At 44.5% G+C, this 18,114-nt stretch overlaps 1 protein-coding gene across 4 annotated transcripts; it reads left to right on the top strand.

Annotated features, from left to right (window-relative positions):
* Window positions 1-2,714: 2,714 nt before the first annotated feature.
* psmc3 (proteasome 26S subunit, ATPase 3) lies at window positions 2,715-17,932 on the top strand. Of its 4 annotated transcripts, XM_087996821.1 has the most exons (13): window positions 2,715-2,825; window positions 7,618-7,698; window positions 8,153-8,278; window positions 9,149-9,253; window positions 11,632-11,694; window positions 11,902-12,039; window positions 12,239-12,382; window positions 13,063-13,211; window positions 13,596-13,692; window positions 14,266-14,411; window positions 14,691-14,772; window positions 15,563-15,687; window positions 17,482-17,932. In XM_087996821.1, exons 1-12 carry the CDS (start codon window positions 2,784-2,786, stop codon window positions 15,671-15,673), a joined length of 1,284 nt encoding a protein of 427 aa, XP_087852947.1. In that variant the 5' UTR covers window positions 2,715-2,783; the 3' UTR covers window positions 15,674-15,687; window positions 17,482-17,932. The 4 variants fall into 4 exon arrangements, with proteins under 4 accessions (XP_087852947.1, XP_043562232.1, XP_087852950.1 ...); XM_043706297.2 differs by lacking the exon at window positions 17,482-17,932 and having other exon boundaries at window positions 2,716-2,825; window positions 15,563-15,751; XM_087996824.1 differs by lacking the exons at window positions 2,715-2,825; window positions 17,482-17,932 and adding an exon at window positions 2,962-2,971 and having other exon boundaries at window positions 7,616-7,698; window positions 15,563-15,751.
* Window positions 17,933-18,114: the final 182 nt, after the last annotated feature.

Here is an 18,114-nt window from a genome sequence, read left to right as displayed (position 1 = left end):
ACAACTCGCTGCTTTAAAACATTTTCCCTTATTTCATTAATAAGAGCAGATATGATTCGGCCAGAGCAGACTGGGAACAGAAACTTGAAGCCAAATCTGCCTCAGAACACTGAGATACATTCAAGAATGAAACATTAGAGAGTTCAGGGCCAGCATGTTCCAATAAAGAAAAAGGTGGGACTATCAAATCCTGTGGACCCTGGATATCCTGTGGATCCTGGGGCGGCACGGTGGCACAGTGGTTACCCTAGAACTCTGTGGGAAGCTAAGAAAGTGATTGCTGAGCCCCTCTGGCACTGCTGCCTCACAGCGCCAGAGACCTGGGTTCAATTCCCGACTCAGGCGACTGACTGTGTGGAGTTTGCACATTCTCCCCGTGTCTGCGTGGGTTTCCTCCGGGTGCTCCGGTTTCCTCCCACAGTCCAAAGATGTGTGGGTCAGGTGAATTGGCCATGCTAAATTGCCCATAGTGTTAGGTTAAAGGGGTAAATGTAGGGGTATGGGTGGGTTGCGCTTCGGCGGGTCGGTGTGGACTTGTTGGGCCGAAGGGCCTGTTTCCACACTGTAAGTAATCTAATCTAATCTAATCTAATCTAATATTGCATTGGATTACAAAAAAGGAAGGTTTATGGCGGTTACTGAGGACTCAAAACAGAAGAAGCATAAGAGGAGTACAGAATATGCAAGAGGAAACTTGAAAGGGGAGACTAGGGGAGTTATAAGAGAATATGAAAGGATATGGGCAGGTAAGCTAAAGGAAAATCCCAAATTGTTTTAAACTGTTCAGGACCACAATGGTAATTTCCATGGAGTCAAAGGATGTAGATTGGATTCTAAATGAATACTTTGCATTGGAGTTCACTAGTGAGAGGGATAATATGGGTATAGAATTAGGGAAAAGTACTGTGATATGGGTCTGGCAGGCTTAAAAGTAGATAAATCTCCTGGCCAGATGAAATGTATCCCAGGTTGTTGGCTGAGGCAAGGGAGGAAATAGGGCTGCCTACAAAAATCTTCCATCCCTCTCTCGCCACAGAAGTGGTGCCGTTCTTCAAGAATGGAACAAGGGATAAACCAGGAAATTACAAACCAGTCAGTCTAACCTTGATGGTGGGGAAACTATAGCAAGCAATTCTGAGGGACAGAATAAATCTGCATTTGGAGAGGCAGGGATTAATCAAGAACTGTCAGCGTGGTTTTGTTAAGGGGAGGTGATGTCTGACCAACTTGAATAGTTTTTATTTAAAGAGATGACCAGGTCTGCAGTGAGGACAATGCTTTTGAACTTTAGCCAGGCTTTTAATGAGATTGGTAGAGAAGGAAAGAGACTGCTAGAGAAAGTAAGACCCCATGGGGAATCAAGGAAATTTGACAAATCGGATCCAAAGTTGGCTGAGTGGCAGGAAGCAGAGGGTGACAGTTGAGGGATGCTTTTCCTTCTCGAAATCTGTACCCAGTGGGGTCCCACGGTGATCAGTGTTGGGACTGTTTCTGTTTGTGATTTATATAAATGATTTAGATTCAAACATAGCTGGATTGATCAGTAATTTCATGGATGACATGAAAATTGGTGGGATGGCAAAAAATAAAGAGGATAGCTTTGAATTAAAGGAGGATGTAGACAGGTTGGTCAGATAGGCTGATCAATAGCAAATATAATGTAATTAGATAAACGTGAGATGATGCACTTGAGCAAAACAAACAAGGCAAGGGAATACATCATGAATGGTAGAACTCTGGAAAACACCAAGGATCAGAGCACGAGGTGGATGTAGCCTTAGAAGAAAAGGAGCACCAACTTAAGACTGAGATGAGGAGCAATTTCTTTTCTCAGATAGTTAAATGTCTTTGAAACTTCCTGCCACCAAGAGCTGTATGGGTAGAGTCCCTTTGTATATTTAAGGCTGAGTTAGATTCCCCCACTGAGCAAGAATCTAAGGTTATGGGGAAAAGGCAAGAAAATGAACGCGAGGAATGCCTGATCAGTCATCATCCTGTTGAATGGTAGAATCTTAAATCGGTAACCCTGTTATTCTGAGACTATTCTCTCTGGTCCTAGACTCTACCATGAGGGGAAGCGTCCTCTCAGCATTTATCCTGTCAAGCCCCTTAAGAATCCTACATGTTTCAATGAGATCACTTCTCAATTATTCTAAACTCCAATGAGTAGAGTCCAAACCTGTTTAGCAATTGCTCACCAATCCTCCATACCAGACATCAGCCTAATGAATGTTCTCTGAACTGCCTCCACTGAATTATCTTTCCATAAATAAGAGGATCAAAGAATTTCAGTACACCAGGACTGGTCTCACCAGCACCTGATACAGATGCAGTTCCAAAAAGTAGGTGGTTTGTAATTGCTGATGTTGGGATCTTGCTGTGCTGAATTTCCTACGTTACAACAGTGCCACCTTGTAGAGTGCATCCTCGCAGTGAGACCCGGCAGCAGACTGTATCACCAATTGGCTCCTAGCATGCCCCGCGCCTCTGCCCCAAACAAAGATGGCTGCGACCGCGACAACACTCAGCACTTTCGGAGCCCACGTGACAGGCTCAGGTAAAGTCGGTTACCGCCGGCGGACGGTAGATTCGACGCACGAATGCGGTCGGACCTTTTGATTTGAAGGCAGCGAGGCCGGTGTTGTTCGCGCGGGGGCAATCGCCGCGCGCGGCCTCAGGGCGGAGAGCCTCGGCGGTACGGGGACGGTCCGGCCCGGCCCGGCCCAGCCCGGGGATTCGGTGAAAGTGCGGAAGGGAATCGAACGCACTGAGCAGGACGGAGAATGGCGTCGCTGAACGAGAGGTCCGTGTGGGATGAGGTGGAGGTGAGACACAGAAATATAATAATAATAGAAAGGTAGAGAATGATATTATAGTATAATATAGTATAGTATAGAGAGAGAGGCTCGTGTGAGGTAAGAGAAATATAATATACAAAGTTAGAGAGCACGGTCTGTGTGGGATGAGGTGGTGAGGGACTGAGGGATATATAAAGATAGAGAGATGTCACAGTATGGAGAGGGAGAGAGAAAACGTGTGAGGTGGGAGAGAAATATATTCTAATATAGTGCAGAGAGTGGGAGGGAGTATAGGGATGGTTTGGTGTTAACTTTCAGAAACTCCCCAGATTCAGGAATTGGTTCTTTTGGACTGGAGAGTAACAAATACTCAAGAAGGGAGGGAGGTAGTAAAGGGGAAACTATAGGTCGTTTACTTTTATGTCAGTTGTGAGGAGGCTGTGAGAATCGACCACGAAGGAGGAGATGCTGCGGGGAATCCAATTCAAGGTAATTGGGAAGAGTTGGCATGGTTTTTGTGGTGGGGGAATTGTAAGTAATTTATTGGAGTCCTTGGGAAGTCAACATGCTGGAAAGAAATGGGGTGTACTGTAATTGCACTTGATAAGGTCCAGTCAAAGCAGAAAATAAAAGCTTCTGATATAGGGGATAACACTGATCAAAGATCGGCTGGCTGGCAGAAAACAGAATATTTATAAATGGGTTTTAATCTAATCACAGGAAACGACGAGTGGGGTCCTAGACGTCTGTGCTGGAATATCACCTTACAATTCACATCAGTAAGATGAGGGGAGTGATAATTATACTCAGGTGACATAAATAGGCAAGTATGTTGTGAAGAGAACATAAGGAGGCTGCAAACAGAAATAGACAGATAAATGAATAGACAAAAATCTGGCAGATAGTGTATAATGTGCAATGTTTCACTTTGGCAGGAAGAATGGAAAAAAAAATGAGTTTTAATGATATAGAGAATGACAGTAGAGTTCTGAGGTGCGGAGGGATTTCTGATGTCCTAGTGTGTGAGTCATAGAAACTTGGTATACAGGTACAGCATGACATCAAAACTACTGGCAAGTAGCTAATGTTCCTCTGTCCAAGAAGTGAAATAGGGATAATCCAGGAAACTATAGACTGCTTAGTCTCCTATCAGTGGTTGGGAAGTTATTGAAGAGGATCCTTATGGATAGGATTTGTGCGCATTTGGAAAAGCATGGCCTAATTAGGGATAGTCAGCATGGCTTTGGGTGGGACAGCTCCTGTATCATTAACTTGATTTTTTTTCCGAGGTGGTGATGAGGGTGATAATTAGGGCAGAGCAGTGGATGTTGTCTAAATGGATTTTAGTAAGGCTTTTGACAAGGTTCCTCACTAAGCTCATCCAGAAGATTAAGATGTATGAGATCTACGATAACTTAGCCATTTGGATTCTGAATTAGCTTGCCCATGAAAGACCGAGGGCAGTGGTGGAGGGCTGTTTTTCTGGCTGAAGGTCCGTGACTAGCGGTGTTCCACAGGGATCTGTACGAGGACCTCTGTATATACAGTGACTTAGGTGGGTTAATAAGTTTGCAAATGACACAAAGATTGTGGAAATTTTGGATAGTGTAGATAGTTGTCATGATGTACAACAGAGATAGATCTGTTACAGATATGGGTGCAGAAATGGCAGATAGTTTAATCCAGGGAAATGTGAGGTGTTGCACTTTGGGAGATCAAATATTAAGAGTCCTGCCATTAACTGCATACTTTCCCTTAACAGCACTGATGTCCAGGGGGATCTTGGAATCCTAGTCCATAGCTCCCTGAAAGTGTCAACGCAAGTAGGTAGGGTGATAAAGAAGGTGTGTGACACACCTGCCTTTATTGGTCACAACATTGAGTACAGGAGTTAGGATGTCTTGATGCAGCTTTATAAAACTTTGTTGGGCTGCGCTTTAGAGTATTGTTTACAGGAAAAATGTGGAAGGTTTGGACAGGCTGCTGAAGATGTCTACTAGGATGCTACCTAGATTAGAGAGTGTGAGCTATAAGAGGTTGAACAAACTAGGGTTGTTTTGTCTGAAGTGGCAGTGGCTGTGGCTGAGGGGAGACTTGATAGATGACTATAAAATTGAGATCCATAGAAAGGGTTGACAGTCAGAATCTTCTTCCCACAGTTGGAATGACTAATACTAGAGAGCATGCATTTTAAGGTGAGAGGGAGAAAGTTCAAAGCAGATGAGGAGTAAGTGCCTGGAACAATCTGCTAGGGATAGTAGTGTAGATTCAAGAGTGTGGTCCTGGAAAAGCACACCAGGTCAGGCAGAATCCAAGGAGCAGGAGAATCGACGTTTCTGGCAAAAACCCTTTATCTGGAATGAGGCTGGGAGCCTTGGGGGTGGAGTGATAAATAGGAAGAGGTGGGGTTGGAGGGAAAGTAGCTGAGAGTGCGATAGGTGGGGTAATGGTGATAGGACTGAGAGGAGGGTGGAGCAGATAAGTGGGAAGGAAGATGGACAGGTCATGAGGATGGTGCTGAGCTGTAAGGTTAGAACTGGGATATGGTGGGGGAGGGGAAATGAGGAAACTGGTGAAATCCACATTGGTGCCATGGGGTTGGAGGGTCCCGAGGTGGTGGTAGAGGCAGATATGATAAGGGTGTTTAAGGGGTTTTTAGATAAGCAGTTGAATATGCAAAGAATGGAGGGATATAGATCATGGACAGACAGAAGGGATTAGTTTTAATTTGGCATAATGTTCTGCACAGCATCATGGGCTGAGGGGCCTGTTCCTGTGCTGTGCTGTACTGTTCTATGTTCTAAAAAGGTTAATGGGATGCTATTGTTTTATTATTGAAGGAAGGATGTGCTTCAGTTATACAGGATGTTGTTGAGACTACATTTTGAATACTGTGTGCAATTTTAGTCTCTTTATTTAAGAAAGGATGTAAACATATTGGAGGCAGCTCAGAGATGGTTCATTCGACTGATACCTGGAATCAATAGGCAGATCTTGTGAGGAAAGATTGTGCAGACTGGGCTTGTTTCTACTGAGGTTTAGAAGAATGAGAGATGATTTGCTTAAAAGTGTATAAGATCCTGAATGGTCCTATCGAGGATGATGTGGAAAGGGGGCACTGTTTAATAATGAGGGGCCACCTTTTCAGGGCAAAGACGAGAACTGTTTTCTAAGGGTTGTGAAATGTGATCTCTTCTGAGGCAGAGTTCCAATGCATATTTTTAAGACCGAGATGGATGAATTCTTGTTTGGCAGGGGAAATCCAAGCTTATTGGGGGTAGATGGGAATAGGGAATGCAAGCCACAAACAGATCCGGTGTGATCTTATTGAACGATGAAGCAAGCAAGTTGACCAAAGTGAGTGGGGAGAAATTGAGGAAGTGCCAGTGAAAGTGGAGGGTGAGTTTAGGGTATGAGTGTGCTGATCGAGACCATGCTGATCGAGGGCTTTACTCCAAACATCCACCTTAATCCCATCTCCAATGTTACCTTTGGCTAACAAAACCCTCCCCCACCCCCCAATCTCTGATTACAAATAATCAACTGATTTGACGTGAGATGCTACTTGTAAAAGACAGTCCAACTCTGTACTATCCTTTGTTTGAAAAATGTTTCCTAAGTTCACTCCCAGAAGGTCTTGCCTCTTTTTTTTAACACTCTTTCCCCAGCCAACAGAATTCAATAGGATAGGTAGAAACCGTTACCCTTAATAGCTTAAACATTTCTACATGTCACCTCTAAACCTTTTAAACGTCAGGAGCTAAGAGATTATCTTATTTACTCTCTCCTAATTTAAACAGTTTTACTAGAATGATACCCAGAAGTCAATGTACACTGCTATCCCTGAAGCCCCAACCTCATCTTTGAAAGGTGCAGGGCCCAGAGCAGCTCCCAGTGACCCCGAGACTGGTTGAAGTAGGGCTCCATACAGCTGACCCATGAGGTCCAGCTCCTTGTGTTTGAATTTTTGAGAGAGAGACCAGAGTTCTATCAGCCTTTAAGGATTATTTTCTGGACCTGTTCAGGATCTATTCAGGCCACTCTTTGCCTCCACTGCTTTTAGACCCTGGTTTCCTCCTTTTTGGATCCAAAGTGAGTGACCTCATTCACTTTGATTGGATTGCAAACTGTTTAGCTCAGTTTTACCCAATTGCTGAATGTATCAGTATCTCTGCGAGATGATGTTTTCACCCATGCTGTTTACAGTGCTGCCTATCTTTGTTTCATCTGCAAATTTGCACCCATATTTCTGAGTCCTTGATAAATAGGGAGGCCTCAACACAAGAAATACAGGTAACTAACATCCAGAGATATTCCAGTGTCCACTTCTTTGGAAACTCTGTATCAGGTTGGTTAGGTCTGACCTCTCCTTTATAAACCCATGCTAACTCTCTCTGACCAGCTGGAAATAGTGGAGCTGTTCTGTCATTTTCTCTTTAATTATAGGCTCCAGTAATTTCCCCGTAGTAACGTTTGATTGACAGCTGTGTAACTCCCTGGTGTCCCTTCTCACTTTTGTTACATAACGAAGGGGCATGAACAATTTTTCAGTGTACAGGAATGGCTGTTGCCTAGATTGGAAAGGGTTGGAGTAGAAAAGTGTAGAGGTCTTACTGCACTTACATGGGTTTTTGCACCATCAGCCAACTTTGGAGTAGTGTCTGCCATTTTGGTCAAGAAAGGTATCCTCATCCTGGAGATGGCATTGTGAGCATTCACCACAATCCTCTGTCTCTCTCTCTGTTCCCACACCCACCCCCCCCACTCCACCACCCATCCCTACTTGCCTCCCATTGATGGTTTCTTTTACTTTCTTCAGGATGGCATTGGTGAAGAGGTGCTTAAAATGTCCACTGAGGAGATTGTTCAGCGTACACGTCTGCTGGATAGTGAGATTAAGGTAAATGCTCAATACCTCAATTTGGAGTTGAAGATAGCAGACCTGTTGGTGCAGTCCCTTGAAGTCCTCATTTTCCCTCAGCTTGTGTTGAGCAGCTGATTGGAATGGGACTGTTTGGCCTCAGTGTCCCAAGACCTGAGGAGATTGGTCCTCATAGCTTCCACAGGTCACCCAATAAAATCTTCATGTGTTAAATGAAGTGAGGGTGGATTAGAATGTGAAGCTTTTCACATTTCAGTTGTCGACCATTACTTCCATTGCAGGCTGCCACACGAACAATGGCAATATGAGTGAGGTAGCAAACTAGGTATCCCAGAGTGATCCAGAACCACCAGATAGTGGTCCCAGTTTATGAGAGAGAGTGTCTGTGTGTGAACAGAGCCTGGTTTGGTGTTTGTTTGAGTGCATGGTCCCTTCACTGGTTTGATGAAAACTGTCTCTGACCGACTAACAGATTATGAAGAGTGAGGTGCTGAGAGTCACACATGAGTTGCAGGCCATGAAGGACAAAATCAAGGAGAACAGTGAGAAAATCAAAGTGAACAAGACCCTGCCATACCTGGTATCTAATGTCATTGAGGTGAGTACATGAGCCACTCCGAATAGTTCTGTTGTGCCCAGCCCAAAGCTGATTGAGATGTAGGGAATGCGAGCACTTTGTCATTACACCCGGGATCCCTCTGTAATGACAGTCCAATTGGAGATAGCAGTGCTGCTTCTGAGCACATTTCAGTGTTAATCACTTCACTTCAAATCTTGAACCATCTCAACATTGCTAATACTGGGGGAACCATTCCTTTGCAATGAAGTGCAGTGGAATCTGACAGCTGACAGAACCTCAGCTCAATGACCCGTCCAAAAGGTTACCCCTTCTGGCAACCTGTGCCGGCCCTCAGTCTGTTTGGTTGAGCTGAAAGTTTGTGCTCAGATGGTCTCAAAGGACTTGTGGTGTGACTTTGGAGCACAGGAAGTGTATGTGATGACTTTCTCAGCTCTGTAAATTCTCAATTTTGTTCTTTTTACCCTTTTAACGGAGGTCAATCAACATGACCCAACTTGAAGGTGAAAGAGCTGCAATTGGTATTGTGCTATCACTGCGATACACACACCCCCAGCTTTCAACATAATGAGCCATCTAAGGGAAGTCAGTGCAATGGAAAACGTGCTCAGATTTTCATAGTTCATGCAAAAATGTCTTTAGTTCCGTTTGTGGTTTATTCACACAGAGTAGAACTCATACAACAGTGTGTGTGGGGCTTCCTAGGTGTTGTGCAACTAAGTAATGGTGTCCCCAGGGTGCTCTGTGGGCCATTAACCTTTCCCACCAATGCATTGTTAGCCTGTCCTGGCACCATCATGGGAGCAGACAGGTTTTAAACCCAACCTGCCCCTGCTTGGAGTATTATTGTGAGGAGCACTGCTAATACCTTGCCCTGATGCTCTTTCTCAGTTACTGGATGTTGATCCAAATGACCAGGAGGAAGATGGAGCAAATGTTGATCTGGATTCCCAACGGAAAGGGAAATGTGCTGTGATTAAAACATCCACCCGTCAGGTAAGGAAGGCTTTAGATTTGTGATTTGAAGGAGCCGTGAGCTGTGATGTGGGGGGATTATGTCCCAGTAACGCGTGCCCTCTACAAGATGCAACAGTATTACTGTTTGTGAGGAGGACTTGGGGAAGGCTGCCACGACTGTTCAGGTCCTGACCCTTTGTGGTGTTTGTGCACTGACAGCAAGCCAATTCATCAGGAGCTGGTAGACAGGGTTGTTTGTCAAATCTTGCACAACCCCAGGAGAGAGGGATATTGCCTCATTCTTCTCCATTAGACCTGGCAGTGGAAGTTCTGAGTCTCCAACCAGGAGCAATGTTTCCTGTGCAGCTCCCCTACCCCAAACCTCCTCACACAGCATGTGCTGAACCCTTATTCTTGCTGCTGGGGTTGGGATGAGTTAACAGTCTGCACTTCTAGAAGGTAGAACATTCATTGCTTATTTTTCATGAGGTAATAAAGAAGGTTATTTAAGGGATTGCAATAGATGTTGTATATGTGGATTTTAAGAAAGTGACATGATACCAAAAAAGCTCATTATTAAAACAGAGGCTAAGCAAATATGAGAATCATTGTCCAATTGGGCAAATAATTGGCTTGAGGATGAGCAGTGAGTCGAAGTAGTTGGTTATTTTTCAGACTGGAGGGTGTTAGTGGGGATCAGTGCTAGGATCACATTTTACTTTGCTATATATAAATGACTTGGATCTTAGAATGCTGAATAAGATTTGAAGATGTGCTGACAATATCAAACTTAGAGGAGCGGTGTTATGACCCCAACTAATTTTATTACTAGAGAAATCAGGTCCCAGACTGAAACTTAACTTCACAGGTCATGTTCAATTGTTTTAGTTTTAATGAATTGGTTTCTCACTGGGATACAAATACTCAATGTTGCAGGTTTGGTTTTAACAACAAAACAAATTTATTGCATGCAAGCAATAAAGATAAAATAAATCAGACTATTTACATATAATGCAAATGTAAAGATTTTGAAACACATGGTAACACAATCCCATTAATTCCAAAATCAGACCTTTATACATCCCAGAAACATACTTTGTACAGTAGTCCTATGAGAGAAAAATACCCAGCTCTACTACATTTATAGACTTAATTTAACTGTGAAAATCTGAACCTCTCCCTGAAGCTTTCATACACCTAAGTTTAAATGTTTTGTACTCTAAATAACCTCTTCAGCGTTTTATCCAAGCTCTTCTGGTCTAGAGCTATTGCCAAAAGACTTATTCTAAAGAAATCTATTTTTACTATCTTCCTTTTTCACGAGCCCTGCTTTGCATTTCTATCTTCATCCAAGACTACTTCAGAATTCCCCCAAACTGAAACTAAATAAAGAAACATTTTGTTTTCAAACTATTGGCATTTCCCCTAAGCTTAAAAACACTAGTGCAGAAATTTCTGAATGAAATGCTAGATGCACAGTTGTTCATCTTATTCGTAATGTAATCTCTTAATGTAAACAAACCCTCATTAAATCTGGAGGCTGCTACTCTGTCAAGTTGTTTTAAAAGGGGCACCATTTTCATACAGAGTGTGGTGCGTGTATGGAATGAGCTGCCAGAGGAAGAGGTGGAGGCTGGTACAATTGCAACATTTAAGAGGCATCTGGATGGGTATATGAATAGGAGGGGTTTGGAGGGTTATGGACCGGGTGCTGGCAGGTGGGACTAGATTGGGTTGGGATATCTGGTTGGCATGGGCGAGGTGGATGGAAGGGTCTGTTTCCATGCTGTACATCTCTATGACTCTATAAAAGAAATTCCCATGGTTGTATAAATACTTTCAAGCAAATCATTAAACACTTCAGATGCGTAGAAAAATCCATTTGTCACTAATTCAAAGTTCAAAACATCAACCTTCAAAATCAATGATACACATATAAATTGCATCCCTTACACCAGAGGATGGCATGAATTGACTCTAACAAGTAGTAAATAGATCAGAGTGGGCAGACAAATGGCAGATGGAGTTTAATACAGAAAAGTGTGAGGTGATGCCGAATGGCTAGGCAGATGTTAGGTAGACTTAATGGCCTAGTTTTAAATACTCTGCAGGGTGTTTATGTGCATCTGTCTTTGACGGTGGCGGGCCAGATTGAGGAAGTGGGTAGCAAAGCATCTGGGAAATGCAAAGAGAAATTTTGTTTTGCCTGTGAGGAAATTGGTTGGGTGCTTGAGGGAAATAAAGCTGTGGGGCCATAGGTATCCAGTGTGGGAGTGGGAGTCACTGGATTGCTCCATGGGGAGGTAGTGTGAACTTGATAGACTAAATGGGCTGCCTCTGCTGTTGGGATTACAAACAGTGCTTAAGGTGTGTTTGGTTGATGGGATGTTTAGCTCTATCTTCTGTGTGTTGGACAGACATACTTCCTGCCTGTGATTGGACTGGTCGATGCTGAGAAGCTAAAGCCTGGTGACCTGGTGGTGAGTGCATCCCACTTGTTTCTTTATCCAGACCCCATCTCTCCCCTACTTGTTCTTCTCCCCCTTGGCTTTCACGGACAGTTCACTGCAACTGATTGAACTTGTATGTATCAGAGTCCCACCCCATTCTAACTCGGAGTGTCCTTATATCCTAGTCTGTGTGATGGTCTTTGATCTGCCCTGAGTAATCTCCTGTTTCCATGCCAGGGTGTGAACAAAGATTCCTACCTGATCTTGGAGACTCTGCCAACCGAGTACGACTCTCGGGTCAAGGCCATGGAGGTGGATGAGCGACCAACTGAGCAATACAGTGACGTTGGAGGTCTGGACAAGCAGATCCAGGAGGTCAGTGGGTGTCTATAATGAGGGGTGGGGTGGGTACTAGACTGCAGAGACATGTAGGGGACTCTCCATGAGTATGGAATGCTGCAGAATGTGAGTGCCTGAACTCCCATCTGAGGAAAGAGTTGCTGAGTATGTGTGAAGCAGAAGAATGAACCTTTCCTGTAATAATGCTGACATCTCTGCCTCTCTCTCTCTGCAGCTTGTTGAAGCCATTGTCCTCCCTATGAATCACAAGGAAAAGTTTGAGAATCTGGGAATTCAGCCTCCAAAGGGAGTTCTAATGTACGGACCACCAGGAACAGGGAAGACCTTACTGGCGAGAGCTTGTGCTGCACAAACCAAAGTGAGTGGCAGAGTGCTGTCTGACTTTCCAAGGAAGACAGGGGGAGCTTTAACCTGTATCTCACCCTGTGCTGTCCCCGTCCTGGGAATGTCTGATGGGGAATAGTGCAGTGGGAGCTTTACTCTATATCCAATCCCTGCTGTCCCTGTCCTGGGAGTGTTTGATGGGGAACAGTACAGCGGGAGGTTTACCCTGTATCTCACCCCGTGCTATCCCTGCCCTGGGAGTGTTTGATGGCGAACAGTGCAGTGGGAGCTTTACCCTGTATCTCACCCCGTGCTATCCCTGCCCTGGGAGTGTTTGATGGGGAACAGTGCAGCGGGAGCTTTACCCTGTATCTCACCCCATACTGTCCCTGTCCTGGGAGTGTTTGATGGGGAACAGTACAGCGGGAGGTTTACCCTGTATCTCACCCCGTGCTATCCCTGTCCTGGGAGTGTTTGATGGGGAACAGTGCAGTGGGAGCTTTACCCTGTATCTCACCCCATACTGTCCCTGCCCTGGGAGTGTTTGATGGGGAACAGTGCAGCGGGAGCTTTACCCTGTATCTCACCCCGTGCTGTCCCTGTCCTGGGAATGAGTGATTTGATGAGGATAGTGTAGCAGTACCTTCCCTTTTAGTTGAAGAGTAGCAGGAGCTTCATTCTGTGTGTGAGCTGACAGCTTTCTCCTCCCCTCAGGCTACCTTTCTGAAACTGGCAGGCCCGCAGCTGGTGCAGATGTTTATTGGCGACGGTGCAAAGCTTGTTCGGGATGCTTTTGCTTTGGCCAAAGAGAAAGCTCCATCCATCATCTTCATTGATGAACTGGACGCCATCGGCACAAAGCGGTGAGAAGAGTGATTGTTACGTTTCCACGGTCTGACCAGCTTTACACACTAGCGTTGTCACATCCCCACACTCTAACCATCGGTAGAAAGTGGTGGTGCTGAGTGTGGGTATTGAAAAGGTGGAAGAGAAGCATTTTGGGCACACATGGAGGAGAGCAGTGCATTGGTGTAGCTCTGTCTCTGGTACAGTGGGTTAGTGCCTTTTTATCTACCTTGAGTGAAGTTTTGGGTGATATTTGTGACACTGTGGGACATCGGGAATTCTGTATCTGGGGAAGACTGGGCAACAAATATTTGGGTTGTGAGTCACGCTGGTAAAGTGGTCTGTGAGCTTGCCGTGCCAGTGAACAATATTTGGCTGCATTGTGATTCTGTCTGTTGCAGGTTTGACAGTGAAAAGGCTGGTGACCGTGAAGTTCAGCGAACAATGTTGGAGCTGCTCAATCAGTTGGATGGTTTTCAGCCAAATACCCTTGTCAAGGTGAATATTGGAAAGCAACTCTACAACTATGGATGTCCATGTTGTTGATGGTCCCCTTTTGCTTCTGGAGGCTCCACTCCAGTGTCTGGGTGGGATGGGGAGGGTAGCAATGTCCCTGTTGTCCTATGGTTGGGTTGTGCCTGTAAATATCGATTTCCTTTAGGAGGGGCCAAAGTCATTTATTGGTGTTTTCCCGTAATGCCAATTTGTGTGGTAGTGGAGCTCAGGGCAAGTTTTCATATGGGCAGATTGAAGTAAGTCATGATTTACATATGGACCACTTTCACAGGCACTAATTGCATCAAATGCTTGAGGGAAAACTGATGTTTTTACTCACTTGAAATGTAATTTGAAGTCACCTCCAAAACATTTACAGATTTGTTACAGATTGAAACAAGTATCATCGTCATGTGACAGCTTGTCACAAAAGCAAAATCTGACTTTTCTTTTGAATGTTTGCTAAGTTTTGATCTATTTTGGCCTTGGAGACTGTCATTACCGGTCTTTGTGTGCGAGAATGTGAAAGAGCACAGTCTCTAGAGTCTGACTGTTCCTGTTCCTATTCCCCGATAGGTAATTGCAGCCACCAATCGAGTTGACATCCTGGATCCAGCTTTGCTGCGGTCCGGCAGACTTGATCGGAAGATCGAGTTCCCGATGCCCAATGAAGAGGCGCGAGCAAGGATTATGCAGATTCACTCCCGGAAGATGAATGTCAGGTGAGAATGCTCTGTGCTCAGTCAGGAATCAGTCCAACTTCACCAGCCCTACTGCTTCTGATTTCTCGTCCATGTGTTTCATCACACTGGTAAGTCCATCTCTAACCTAAAGGGGAGCAAAAATTTGTCGGTACATTGCCTAGGCTTAGCTGTATAACTGTGGTAGGTACATAGGCAGATGTAGTTAATACTGTTACACTTATTAGATTGTTAAATTGCAGTGTCAAGTCATGGTTAATAGTACCTTTTGAAATATTCCTTTCTTGTTGCTGTCTGCAGTCCTGATGTGAACTATGAGGAGTTGGCTCGATGTACTGATGACTTCAATGGAGCTCAGTGCAAGGCAGTGTGTGTGGAAGCGGTGAGTATAACTGTGGGACCTTTTTGGTATAGGAAGATTTACTGGAGATTCAGAGCAGTGTGGCAGGCGAGACACACTGGGGATCGGGAATTGTGTGTTGGGATAGGGGGTTTCTGGAGATTCGGAGCAGTGTGTCAGGAGAGAGAATCCCTGGAGAGCAGGCACAGTGTGTTGGCAGAGAGAGAATCCTTTGGAATCAGAAATGCTCTTAGGATAGAGAAAATCGCTGGAGATCAGGTGTGTTAGGATAGAAAGTTTATGGAAATTGGGTGCAGTGTGTCAGGAGACAGACTCCCTGGCAATTGTGAGAGGGTGTGGTGCTGGGAAAGCATAGTCGGTCAGGCAGCATCTGAGCAGCAGGAGAATTGACATTTTGGGCATAAGCCCTTCATCAGGAAAGGATTGTGATAGTGTGTCAGGATAGAGAGAGAAAGAGTTCCTGGAGATCAGGGACAGTAGGACATGTCAGAGTTTTAGTGGCTAGCAGTTAGTTGTGAAGGGCTCTCCCTGAACTTTCCTGCAGGAGAGTAATAGTTATCAGGAGGATTATTATATAGAGTTTTCATATTTGCAGCAGTCCTGTCATCATTCCCCTTCCTCCCCCACCTCAAAACCCTAAGAGAATCTGATATTTGGTGCTATTTACACACATTTAGGTGTGTACTTGTTCTGGAGAGAAGTCAGACTGAGTGTGATCCTTGGAGGCTGAGGTTAGTCAGCTTACCCCACTCTGTATGTTTGCTCTGTTGTTTCACTGGTTTGCTGATACTAAGTGTTCTTACCTTGACAGGGGATGATCGCTTTGCGTAGGGAGGCCACTGAGCTCACGCACGAAGATTATATGGAGGGCATCCTGGAGGTTCAGGCCAAGAAAAAGGCCAACCTCCAATACTATGCCTAGGAGCCAGGCCTCTTGTTAGTACCACTTTCCTGTACAATCCCTGGAGCTGGATTCAATAAAGTGATTGCTTATCCTGTGTTATCTGAAGTGGCTGAGCCAGGTATGGGGTGGGGGGGACTGGGACTTAGAACACCTCTGGACACGTGAGTATCACCTTGTCCAGTTGGGGGATGATAGTATTAACCCTCCAGCCAGGTCCCAGATACACTGTACACAAGCAACAACTTCAAACAAAATAACACTCTGGTGTTCCGTAGCTTCACATCTTTTTAATTATTGACCAACTGAATGCTCAGTGTATATATTACAATCTTAAACACTCGCCCCCGATCATATCAGTTTATTCCTTCAATCCTTGGCTATAAACATACATCAAAAATGGACATCACAATATTTTACAATTGTACTGTAAACAGATAGCACTGCACTTGAGTTTGATACAGTACAAACTTGTACATCCCAGACCTGCATGCTTCTTTCAGGAATGATGTGACACAATGAGCACAGCACAGTGGGAGAGAGGTCAGGGAATGGTGCAATCATTTCACGTGATGCTTGGGAAATGTGGGATGTTGGAACTATGAGAATCTGTGGTTGTCATGCCAGTAAAAGTGAGAGGAGAGGAGAAGCTAAGAGCTCTTTAGAAGATTGTGGGAAGGTAATGGGACTGATCCCACCATATACACGCAAACTGTGAATGAAGTGAGATTGATGGACTGAGTGACCTCTTCCTGTACCTGCTTCTTACAACCTTCCCTTTCACTGTCTGAACCACGGGCCAGTGCTGTTTGGGTGGGGAGAGTGCATTAGGGATAGCCCTGCAATGGGTTAGTATGAAACACCTCCCTCTCATTCCTGTTACCGAGCTCAGTCTGGATCGTTTATGGGATCTTACTGAAGAAGCTCAGCTCCACTCCCAGGCCATGACAGTGAGATACCTCATTAGGGTTTGGACTTTGCTAGGTTGGTTTGAACCAGATCAGTCATGACTCTGACCTTTATAAGTTAAATTTCCTGCTTGATTTATAATGTACATCTGAAGTAAGATTTTTGAAAATATCTGAAGGAGCCTCTGGCTTTTAATGTGGAAATGAGACAAATTCAATCCATGAAATAAGCCATTCCTCACCTGTCTATATCACCCTCCTGGAGTCTACTGTTAGACATTCACTGCCCTCAACACACTACTTTTATCTATACTCACTCACTTCCCCTAAACAGACTTCAGCCTGTGCTTCTCCTGCAGCTGATCTTCCAGCTTGTCGGAGTTTGGGGAGGGTTATTCTGCTGACCGCTGCTCCTCGCTGGTGCCCACTTTTAAAATCTGAGCACTGGTGAGGAGCACTGCCTAGCCAGCCCTCTGTGCCATTATGTTTATTCACCAGGAGTGGCCAAACCAACTCCAATCCAATGGTCAGTAGTCCATACCTTAAAAATATGGAATCTAGCTGTGTATTTCTATTTAGTAAATAAAAAAGGTATAACTGATTCCAGCGTTGAGGCTGTGATCTCTATACTCGGATTCACACAGTAAACGTCTGTTTCTTGGTCAAGTTCAAATATCGAGAAATCAGTTTGTATGATTTTTGATTTACTCCTTCACATCTTGGTCACTGAACAATGGGATTTTAATTGACTAAATGTACACAGAGTGTATGTTTACCTAAATTTGGCAAAGTATACATGAGGCATTTTCTGCTGAAACATTCTAGCGGATTTTGATGAATCAATTATTTCAGTCGGACAGTACTGAGCTTTGACAAAGGGTCAGTTAGACTCGAAACGTTAGCTCTTTTCTCTCCTTACAGATGCTGCCAGGCTTGCTGAGATGTTCCAGCATTTTCTCTTTTTTGGACAGTACTGGTCATCTGGGAGCTCTGATATCTCTCTCTACCACCTTTGAAGTTGTTGGCCGTTGCCTGTGCAGTAGCTACCGTTGGAATCAGCAGCCCTAAGCAGTACATAATGGCACAGAATTAAACATCAGCAGTCTGGCTGATAATCGAGACTTGGTCGAGTCTGTAACTTGGAAGTGTACAGCTCCTTGCCCCTTTATGGGATAATGCACTGCCCACAGTTACTCAACACTTTGTACTGTCTCTGGTTTGACAGGGAGTGGGAAGAGATGTTGCCCAGAAATCTGGCTATTGGCCAGTTTGTCTCTTTTTATCAGTTATATTAAAAAATGCATTTCCAACAATAGGCTGGAGATAGTCGCTTGCACCAGTTTTGAAGATTTAACCAAAAAGGGAGGAGGGGGGGAAAAAAGTTCAATTACATTCAAGGCAATTTACAGCAGTGACATTCTGTACAATTGAAAAACGTTTAATTATTTTATACAAATGAATGCAGAGGCAATACACAGCCAGTCACAGCCACTTTACAAAACCAAGTCCTTAGCTGACAAACCAGGTGCCTTCAACATTCCCACATTTGCTCAC

The sequence above is a fragment of the Chiloscyllium plagiosum genome, unplaced genomic scaffold (assembly GCF_037043375.1).
Source record: "Chiloscyllium plagiosum isolate Xiang-an unplaced genomic scaffold, Cpla_swu_hap1 HiC_scaffold_18, whole genome shotgun sequence".
NCBI classification, from domain to species: domain Eukaryota; kingdom Metazoa; phylum Chordata; class Chondrichthyes; order Orectolobiformes; family Hemiscylliidae; genus Chiloscyllium; species Chiloscyllium plagiosum.
The sequence above is the reverse complement of the archived record's forward strand: the minus strand, read 5'-3'. Positions and strand labels throughout refer to the sequence as shown.

Coding starts and splice junctions, on each gene's coding strand:
- psmc3 (XM_087996821.1), top strand. CDS start 2,784: ATGGCGTCGCTGAACGAGAGGTCCGTGTGGGATGAGGTGGAG. Junction 2,826..7,617: donor CCGTGTGGGATGAGGTGGAG/GTGAGACACAGA, acceptor TACTTTCTTCAG/GATGGCATTGGTGAAGAGGT. Junction 13,693..14,265: donor AGCCAAATACCCTTGTCAAG/GTGAATATTGGA, acceptor ATTCCCCGATAG/GTAATTGCAGCCACCAATCG.